Here is a 10,592-nt window from a genome sequence, read left to right on the forward strand (position 1 = left end):
AGACTGACCCCAAATTCCTTGGAAATTAAAACCACATTCCTTAAACCCATCAAAAGGATTTTGAAATATCTTCCAATAAAAGCTCTGGGCATAACTCAGCCCTCCCCTCCTGTTCAGGCTGTGCTCCATAGCAGGCTGTAGGAGGTGGGACTGGTGGCACTGGTGATGCCAGCGCATCCCTCCAGGCTCCCAGGGGCAAAGTGCGGCTGGATCCTGCCCTGGCTGGCAGCGCGCAGACAGGACTGCCCGTCACGGTGTCCCCCGAGAGGACTGCCCGTCACGGTGTCCCCCGAGAGGACTGCCCATCACGGTGTCCCCGGGGCCCTGGGCAAGGGCAGGCTGTGGCAGACAAGCTGGTCCTGCCGGCGGGCAGCCAGGCGGGAGCACGGCACCATCCCAGCCCCATTAGGGAAAGAGGGAGAAATCCTGACCGTAATGCGCTTTGAAGCACTAGCATGTTACATCCAGGTGTAAGATAAAGAGCTCGTTGCTTTCCTCTGATGGTAAGGTTGTGTGAAGACAAGAGGTAAGGGAAATAAATTCTATCAGCGAGCGGTTTAGGTAAGGAAAAGCCTTGAATTATGAACCAACAGCTGCCGTGTGATCATTATGCATTCTGTGCCATGGAACGATATCGGGATCGTCATTAGAGCCTATTAAAAACACCATGGTGAGCTCCGTGCATGCAGCGCTAAGGGCTTCATCTGTAGTTAAACTCTTTGATTTTTAATTTCAAAATTTATTTTGCTAGTGAAGATGAAGGACTTGCTTCTAGCTCAGCATTCATACAACTGCTTTGCTTTTGCCTTTGGATAAAAGTATGATTAGCAGTCTTAAGCTTTCTGTGTTCTTGGCATCGAGCAAAACAACATAGTCATCATAACAAATGTCTGACAAAAATATTGAAGTGTGATTGTATTTATGGACTTTAAAGAACAGAACATCACAGAGAAGTGATAGCTTCCAAGTATGAGCTGTATAGATCTTTGATAAGCAGTGTGGCAGCGATTAATCAGAAAAAGGGCTGTGGTTTAACTGTTTTTCAACACTGAAAGTGTGAAAAACACATTCACCCATATATCCTCACTCCCTTCCCTGTTTGATATAGGTGGGGGTGTGCCCAGATATTAAAAGGTGAATGCATGTGTGCAGAGATCACAGCTTCTCCCTTGTGTGAATGATAGATGATCTACTTGGGGGGTTTCTTTTCTCTTAATCTGTTGAACCTCCTTTCTGCCACATGGCTGAGAGGCAGTTTTAAAGCCAGCAGGAAATCAAATGTGACATAATTACAAAAGAAATGCTTTCCCGTGAGGTGATCTAATGTCTTTAAGCCTATAGATTGGAGAGGAAGATGCATCCTTACGGGAACTAGAATTAACAGCTCATCCATCATCCGCTCCTTGGAAAGGAAGCGTTTGGATGGTGCTGGGGTTAAGGTGGCTGAACCGTTCTACTGATTTCAGCATCCAGCCTGGATTTAACGAAGCTTTCAGTCAACACTTGATAACAAATATTTGCACAAATCTTTCCTTTATCTTCAATAACAGGTGGCATTTGTCTATCCACTGTACCCATGCTTGTGGTTGAGGCTTTCCATCTCACCTATGTCTGGATACTGCTGGGAAGTTGATCTGGATAAGCAGGGGGCTGCCGACGGGGCGGTGGGGGTGGCCGGTGTCCCTGGGCCGGGCGCGGGTGGGTGCAGCCGGTGGCAAAGCCCAGTCCAGCAGCTGGCAGCGGGTTAACGCCGGAGCCGCGGCTGCACCGCAGAGGCGAGCAGTGAGCGCCACGGGGAGAAATCACTGGCTGTTGGAATGCTCTACTTCTGGGAGAGCAGCTCTGTGATAATGATAATGACAGCGCTCAAGACAGCCAGGACCCTGGTTTTTCAAGTCTCTCCCTAGTTTACGTAATGCTGCTGTCTCACATTAATACATGCTTATTAGGGATTCATTTAAAATACATGGGTGCTGATAGATTACTCACAGCGCTGCTACCGTTACTTTTGCATAATTAGAAAATACATGAAGGTTTAGAAGCTCTAATGATGTGAATATGAAACATCCCCTCTTGCAGTCCACTGGGGTTTCTCCATCATTGCCTGTATATTGGCCTGTTCTGTCTGGAGCTGAAAGCTCATTAGACCTGACAGTGCTCAGATCGTGTGCTGGAAACGCCGTTCTCTGTTAATTTATTACGGGCCCGATCCAGAGCAGGGCTGGTGAACTGCTCAGCTGCCCAGGCGAGCCTACCCTGCTGAACATGTCACTGCTGGAAAGGTGCCCCTTAGCCTGCAGGCTGACGTAAGCCCTCCCTCCGGCCGGCTGGGGTGTGCGCTGCCTCCTGCGCCCCAGGCGGGCAGGGATGCAGGCAGGGATGCAGGCATGGAGGCAGGCAGGGATGCAGGCAGGGAAGCAGGTAGGCAGACGGGCAGGCCGAGAGGCAGGGAGGTGGGCAGGCGGGCAGGCAGGCAGGCAGGCAGGGAGGCAGGCAGACACAGCACCACCGTGCTGAGCCCTAGTGGTGCCGCCCAGCCCCACGGTCTCCCCGCGCTGCCCAAGCTCTGGCACTGGCTGTGAATCACAGAGGGTTTACAAAGGCGGCTTGGCTCTTGGTGAAGGCTTTCATTTTAATTTCCCAGTCAGCATTGCAACGAGGACGAATGGGTAGCAGCAGTGAAGTCAGGAGATTAATATAGGCATAGTCTGAAGTTCAGTCTGGTGCCAGGAAAGGACGTCTTCAAATCTTGATTTACGTTCTGCTGCTCAGACTGTTACTGACATGTCAGCGACGTCTAGTTACCGCCAGAGCGACTCTTTGCTTGTCTGTTTTTGTGAGTGGAGCTCACTCCAGAAGAGTTGTCTACAGCTACATGTCTGCAGCTACAGCACATTGCCTGCCTGCTGCCAGAGCTCACCTTTTCCAAATGGCTGTGATATGCAGGGAGAAAGTCTCAGAAGAAAAACTCCTACAGTTGCGCAGTATTTTTAGAAGATGAAGTTTCTGTTGTAATTGGGCCGCTGTGTCTGTCAGGTGTGGAAAAACTAGTGTTGCTGAATCCTGGAGGGGTTTCTGCGGGCTGCTTCCCCAGCTGCCGTTGAGTCCCCCTCCCCAGCGCCGGCGGACCCCCACCCCAGCCCCAGCAGGGGAGCAGCCTGGGGGGCTGAAGGGGCTGTCTGCCAGAAGCAGAGCTGTGCTCCCAGCCCTGCTCAGGGGTTGTCTGAATCTTGATGGAGGGAATCCTGGAGGAAAGCGGGCAAATCCCCCGGGGTTTTGGGTCTGATCCTTCAGCTCTCTGGGCTTCATTTGCCCCAACTGGGAAGGGAAGGTGCCATCCCTAAGGCAGAAGTTACATCATGGATTTGAACAACAAAACAACATCTCCCATCACAAACTTGACAGTGAAATACTGTTATTCACCAGCCCACCCTTCCTTTTACGTTTATGCTTTTGTTACCAAAGATTTGTATATTCCTACAAAGACACAAACTAGTTCGTATACACATGCTTGAACCTTGGTTATCTATGGCATCCCACAGATTCATAAACCATGGGTAGAGGTTGGTAAATTTGGGGGTTGGCCTTGCTAAAAGAGAAATCCCTGTCCATGCTCATGGCATCTGACCTACTTTCTACTGCTGAGAGTGTAATAAAAACAAAGGGTTCATGTAATGATGGCATTGATTTTTCTGTCCATATAGGTAAGTAAATTGTTGGCATGGCAAGTTATCTGTGGCTAAAAGCTGTGACATTGATCAGTTACACTTCGCCCTATGACCTTCAGTAAATGACATCCCTGCTTTCATGTCCGCACTTGGGAAAGGGGACTAATGGTGCCCACTGGCCTTCCACCTGTTTTTACTTTTTCAGTAAAGAGCTTGGAAAACTCAGGCGGAGGGACATTACTAATAATATTTATCCTGTTCTTCTTACTAAGGTAGCACCATTGGGCTGGCCTCCATGTGCTCCAGAGCTGGTGCTGGGCTGGGGGCTCCAATCGCTGTCCCTCGCTCCTCCCAGAGGCAGCTGTGGCAGGGTGGCTCCATGTCAGGCTTGCGCAGGAGCGGGAAGGCAGCAAATCAAAGCTTTGCCCGAAAGACCAAGGCAGTGGTAGCCACTCCGTTGCAGTTTGCCATATTGAAAGTCCAAGAAAGCAACTGCCTAAAAGTGATGGATCTTAAGGTGATCCCCAAGCCAGGCAGCAGCGCCGCTACCAAGGCGGTCTGTTGGCATTTTTTCACTCCTGTTTAGTAGCTTGCTTTTTAATGGTTCATAAGCTACTCTATTCATTAGCTGCTGTGGAAGAGCTAATTGCACACGTGGAAAAAGAGCAATGAGTGATGATAATGAAGCTAAGGTTCACACTTAACTACCTAAGTTCATATCAGTGAGGTGTGCATCTATATAAAGGCAGCATGTATTATTCAGATTAAATGTTTTTAGTATGGACCTTTGTGTTTTGTATCAGCAACATCTGTCTGACTTAGGGCTATAAATTTCCCTTGTTAAAGAGCTGTAAACTGGTCATAGGGGTGGTGCAGCAGAAGAGTGTGTTAACTCTGCTGCTTTAGGTCCCTTTATCGATGTCTCTGCCCACCTCTGGGTGCATGCCATGGTCAAGATGCTCCATCCACGTTGCACTTGTCTCTTTGCCATTTGCTGCCCTTCCCTGTTGGGTTTACTGCATTTCAATGTGTGCTGCCTACTCTAAAGCATATTAAAGTTTACATAGCCTGGACCCAGCCCTGAGACCAGGCAGTGTAACTGGCTTCCTTCTGGGTCTTCTCCCTCTCCAGTATGCCTGTTCCATTTCTTACGCTGATACTGCCCAGCATGAAACATTTTCCTGTTCTTCTGTATAGCCCAGCTCCTGGATTCGTGGGGGGACATTATCTCTTTCTCTCCTCCTTTTTTTTTTTTTTAAGCTTGTTTATCAGGCCTCTGGTTGTGAAGACATAAGTAAAAAAAATAACATCAGTATAATCTAAATGTTAAACGTACAGAGTAAAAAAGGGATAATATATAAATTAATTTTAAATTTAAAACTGATTTGAGCGAATTTGGCTCGTGACTGTACCAACAATAACCACCTATAAGAAAATGGGAAATAATTTCCTGGTGCCTGTCCTAAGAAACAAAGGACCATTTTGGCCATTGTAATAAAACATCCCAATGGGGTGCCTGAGGCAGGCATTTTGAAGAAGACCTGCAGGTTACAAAGAAGGCGGCAGAGAAGGCAAAAAGGTCTAAAATAGGCAAAGGGCATCCTTGTAACGTACTTTAACTATAGAGGGAAAATTCTGTTTCTTTCAACTACAATAGCTTCACTGCTCCTCAGTAGTGGAGGAGGTGACACGATGTCACTTTTAGCAGAAGCGTGAGACAGATGTCTGCAGAGGGGGAAAGGTAATTTGGTCAATGGGAGAAGGCTTCAGCCACAAAGATATTTTACAGCTAAATTTAACCAATGTCAAAGAATCGCCCAACATGTGCTGGGTTTTGCAGTATATCTCTAGGCGGTTTGGGGCATGCAAGAGTGAAACCAAAGCATCTGTCCCACTCAGCTGGAGCCAGGTTTGTGGGTGCTGGGGTTTTTGTTGTTGTGCAATCAGTTGAAGAAATCACTGCAACTGAGAGGTTAGAGCTGCCTCCTTCCCACTGCCTCTAACGCACCCCAGCCCATCCAGCTGCACTTTTCGATGTTGTGGCACACTGTGGGCTTGTTTGATTTTTCATTTCGGTACTGGAGCCAACAACACATCAAAACGAAGAGAATTATAATGAAAGACGGTGTTAAAATTGGGGACTGATTGAATTGGCACCTTCTTCTGAAACGAGCGTGTTGCTACCCAGAAGCAACGTGTATTTAGGTACCGGTGAGTAACGGGCTAAGGGAAGCGGCTCCCCAGCGTGAGAGCTGCTCTGCGGACACGGAAGGGAGTTGCCAGCAGCCCCATGCTGAGGTGTGTGTGGCTCCTGCTTCTGCATCAACATCTCTAAATTTAAAAAAAAAGCCAACACTATTGGCAAAGCAAAGGCCGGCTCTATTTATATCTGCAGTAAGGCTGCGGTAATGAAAAGATGCTTTAATGTGTCCCAAGGCCTAGATGAAACACTGAAAATGTTGCTTTTAAGAAAAAAATGATAGTAATATCCCCTTGAAATCCCATGGAAATGTGCGTGACGGTCTTCTTGAGAGCGATATCAAAGAAGTGAAACAGGAGTTGCAGAGCATGGGGAGTTACTGCAGTTATGAGCTTTGAATTGGTCTAAGTCTTTGCTTTTAAGCTTTTTCCCTAAATATCTCTTTAAAAGTAACACTTTAATGAGAGGGAGAATGTTTTACTGCCCTTGAACTCCAGCGGTAGTGCCGATCTGTCAGACCTTACCTTATTTTGGAGTGTAAATCCTTTCCCTCCTTTCCCTACGGTTGCTCCTGCTGTCTGGCCCCCCTCGCAGGTGTCAGACTCCTGGGGGGGCACATGGGGGCTGGGAGGGGCGGCGTGAATGTCTGCAGAGGAGGACAGATGGGTGAAAATGTTCTTTCAGCACAGGATTTGCAGCTTTATAGTTAGAAAGGAAAGTAATGTTCCTTTTCCGAAAGTCTTCAGGGGTTTCTGGCGTTTGCTTTGTGGCAATTGGAAAATAGGAAAAAGGGAAATATTTACTCAAAATCCCATCTTTCATCACACTGACGCTTTGACCAGCTTGAGTCAGTGGGTTGTTTCATGTGGTTGAGCAGGTGTGAAATGTGCCCCCTGGGGCACAAAATGCCCTTGAGCACTTCTGAGGGGGTCTGCAGGTTTTGCAGCTCCTCTGGTGGCACTGTCCCTTTCTCTAAGAAGCCTCATCATAAATCATCATTTTGGCCTCATTGCAAATTTAGGGGAACGGCTGCAAAGAGTGGCACAAACCGAGCAGGACACAGCGGCCAGAGCCCATCGCCTCGCTGGTCCCCGCTGCCGGGACATCGGCGGGACCTCCCCCAGCCCTCCCAGCCAGGCTCTGGCTGCTCCCAAGCCAAGGTGTGCCCGAGGCATTTTGCCCCAGCCTTTCCCTGTCAATACCTGCTGTGTCCATTTCTAGCTTGCTTTTTTGTCTGCTTCTGCTAGATCAGACTGCTATGCTCATTTAGCTAATTTGACGATAGTAACAAGGTATTGCAAAAATCCCGCTTGGCAGAAGAAGAGGCAGGCAGCGATCATAGAGAACTGCACTGATATTTATTAACTGCGTCATCCAAAAGAGTTAAATGAAGGGAGCAAACGATAAAGCTTAGGCTATTTGTTCAAGTTGAAGAGAGATCTGGTTTTGAGTCATGGAATTTGGTTTTTTGAAGCATGAATGATGGCATTCACCCTTTGCCCTTGGAGCAGGGAACATGCTTTGTTTGGACCATTTGCAGCCCTGAGCGTGCTGCTGGCACTCATCAGATAACTGTTATTATTAACAATGCACAGATGTATTGGCAATTGCTTTTAGGTAATCAGGCCAGCTGGAAAGAGTATGAAAGAACTTATTAAAGACAGATATTCTGATGTGAGTTAGAAGATGAAAAGGAAAAGAAAGTCTGGTTTATCTATGTAATTAAAGGCACACTCTGCAGAGGAAAACAAACAAAAGCATATGTAGTGCATGCACAATTTTTGAAAGCTAACCGCTTTAGCTTGCTGAGAGGTAGAAAGAGAAAGAATAAAGCTGTATTTTTACCTTCCTTTTGTCCCATAGATGCCCATTTGCAAATATAAATGGGCAGGTGCGTTTGTATTATTTATGTTAAAAGAAGATGAAGGTTGTAAGGACAAGCAGCTTGAATCTAGGGCACGCCAGAATTGCCATTGTGCAGGCAGCCTCTGGGTTGGCCAGCCAGGCTGTTCCTGTCACCGTTCTGCACGAGGAAACCGCACAAGAAGAGCAGGCAGGTCAGCCGTGGGCAGCGCCGTGCCTTGGGCTGTGCCATGTGCTGCCCACGCTGCCTGCTCTGCTTCTCGTGCAGGTGGGCACAGCTGCCAGGCGGGCTCTGCTGCCCACAGGGCACGGACATGGTGGCAGCCGCTGACAGCCACTGTCTCCTAGCACCTCTGGTAGCCCTGGGATCCCCATGGCCCCTCCGGCAGGTGCCCTGGGCAGCTCCAGCAGGGAGGGATGCGTGAAACGCCCATGTGCAGCAAGGGGGCTGTTGGCAAAGCCGGAGACACAGGTCGGTGCGCTCTGGGAGGGTGCCTCAGGTAATGGGTGACAAAGCAGCGTGTTGTAACTGCTGAGATGTCTCTTCTCGGCTGGGGCTGGGTACTGCCCCTCTCCAAGCACACACCCCCCCCAACCTGAGGCTGGCAGGGGCAGCAGCGGTGCTGGTGCAGGGCAGCAGGTGCACGCTCCCCCCAGGAGCTGGGCTGCTGCGCATCCCCATCCCAGGTTATTCGGTGTTTGCTGTTGCAGGGGGCAGCCAGGCAAACCCCCCAGATTCCTTCTGCTTACCTGTGTAAGGACCATTTCAGGCGCTATTTATATCCCCTTCCTCCCACCGCTGCTTCGCTCCCAACGCTGGGCAGATGGAGCCGTACAGCCCATCTTTAGCCAAGAGCAGCTCCCTGCTGAAATCCCTCTGGCTTGTTTTTCACACCCACCACCCAGCCAGCTCCTCACGAAGCCTGTATTGTCTCTCTGATTTCCTGTTGTTAGCTGGCTTGCATTTTCAGTTGTTTTTTAAGCTCATCAGGAAGGATAATTAAAATAAAATCTTGCCCTCCATGCTCCTCTCCAGCCGTCGTAGCGCACGAGCTGAGCATGGTAATCTGAAGAGCAGTGAAGGCAGGACTTACTCCCCGTGAAATGTTTGGCGGCTGGTTGTTAAGCTTTTCATTATTCAAAACGGATTATATTGTCCTGAATGAGGAGGAAACATGTCTCCATCATCGAGCTGATGGACATTAACGGTCCTCTGCCGCAAGTTTGTTAAATTTGGACTAGATTTAGCTACTGCCTGCCTCATTCCCGTTCTGCAAGGAAGGCTGCAGACGGGGAACTGGCAAGGAGTAGGAGGCATAAATTCGAGATACCCACAGCTTGGACCAAAAGCCTTATATAAATCTTTTGGATTTCCATACTTTAGAGAAATACCATTGGCATTACTGCCTTCTGTCAGCCAAGCAGGAAAGTTTAACCGGTAGTCCAGGGTACCAATGCTTAAGAGTCTGGAGGTGGCTTTAAGATCTGAGGGTGGTTTAAATGTTCCTGGTGAGGAAGAGGTAGAAGGGGAAGTAACACATTTCTCAACATTTCCAGGTTTGCACCTGTACGCAGAGCTAGAGGCTGTTAGGATTGGCTCAGTCTCAAAGCGAGGAAAATGGGAAAAGATCTATAACTACATGAGACACAAGCAGCTCACCAGCAATTCTTTCAGCTTATTGCTAATATTTTTGTTTGCTATCTTTTAGGAAAATGTAAAAGTGAATTTTGGAAGTTTAACTATTGACGCGTAAAGGATTTTGTAATTGCTATTTATACCTCTTATATGAGCGTCACTAGCAGAAGCCACTAGAGCTGTCCTGATCTGCTGTACCATAGACCTGCCATCGCCGCTGTGACGAGTGGTCTCCTTCCTGGCTGGGAACTTGTAATAAGCAAATGTCGGTGTTTCCCAGCTGCGAGTTAGCACAAAAAAAGATGCTGAGGATCTGTGCAAGGAGGAAAGCCTTCTTGTGCATCTGTTGGCCATGACGGATGAGCGGGGATGTACCACCCCCCCCGTGGCTCGAAGCGGAGCAGCGTGCCGCAGATAAGCCCGTGGCAGCACAGGAGCCGAGGCGCTGGGATGGGCTCGTGCCGTTTCTCATCCTGATGGCCGGGCTGCCAATTACATGGCAATTAGCAGAATAAATGCCTGAGATATGTTTCCCCCTCCCCAACCATTTTATGGTTTGGTCATTGTCCAGGGGCAATGTGTCTCTCTCAGAGCTACTTTGACTTTTTTATTTGTTAGCTTTAATCAGTTGCAGGGTGTTAATTATACCTCTAAGCCGACCAAGCCCAAGGAGCTGGGTCTTGTGCCCTTGCCAACACGACTCTTCATTTCCCTCCTTTCGTCTCTCCCAGAGGTCAAAAATAGCCGTCTACGAGAAAATGTGGTCGTACATGAAGTCGGCCGAGCCCTCGGTGTTCACCAAAACGACGGCGGACGGGGTGGCGAGGGTGCGGAAGTCCAAGGGGAAGTTTGCCTTCCTGCTGGAGTCGACGATGAACGAGTACATCGAGCAGCGCAAGCCCTGCGACACCATGAAAGTTGGCGGCAACCTGGATTCCAAGGGCTATGGTGTAGCAACCCCCAAAGGCTCAGCATTAAGGTGGGTGGAATAATATAACAATATCCATGTTGTTATAGTATTCCACCTACCCTGATGTATTGTGTTGTCATTTTCTTTCTTGTGGATTTTGAGGTAACTTTAAAGTTTAAAATCTTCAATATTCCATGGAGTTAAATAAGACGGTAAATTATGGTTTCATTTATTTAATGCATCCATTTTTTTTAGTGTTCTCTTCGTGTTGTCCTTTCTGATTGTTTGTTGCTGTTTTAATTTTACAGTTCAATG

The 10,592-nt window shown here is 48.4% G+C and overlaps 1 protein-coding gene across 7 annotated transcripts in view; it reads left to right on the forward strand.

Moving 5' to 3' along the window:
* Positions 1-10,592, forward strand: part of GRIA3 (glutamate ionotropic receptor AMPA type subunit 3) — a 153,972-nt gene that overhangs the window by 121,582 nt on the left and 21,798 nt on the right. For all 7 annotated transcript variants that reach the window (XR_013923833.1, XR_013923834.1, XM_080365689.1 and 4 more), the window contains exon 13: positions 10,099-10,346. Coding sequence is in view for 5 of the 7 variants with exons in the window: in XM_080365689.1 (XP_080221815.1) it covers positions 10,099-10,346 (248 nt within the window). In the remaining 2 variants the exon portion in view is untranslated. The remainder of the gene's footprint in view (positions 1-10,098; positions 10,347-10,592) is intronic.

Source organism: Falco punctatus (assembly GCF_963210335.1).
Source record: "Falco punctatus genome assembly, chromosome: 15".
NCBI lineage: Eukaryota > Metazoa > Chordata > Aves > Falconiformes > Falconidae > Falco > Falco punctatus.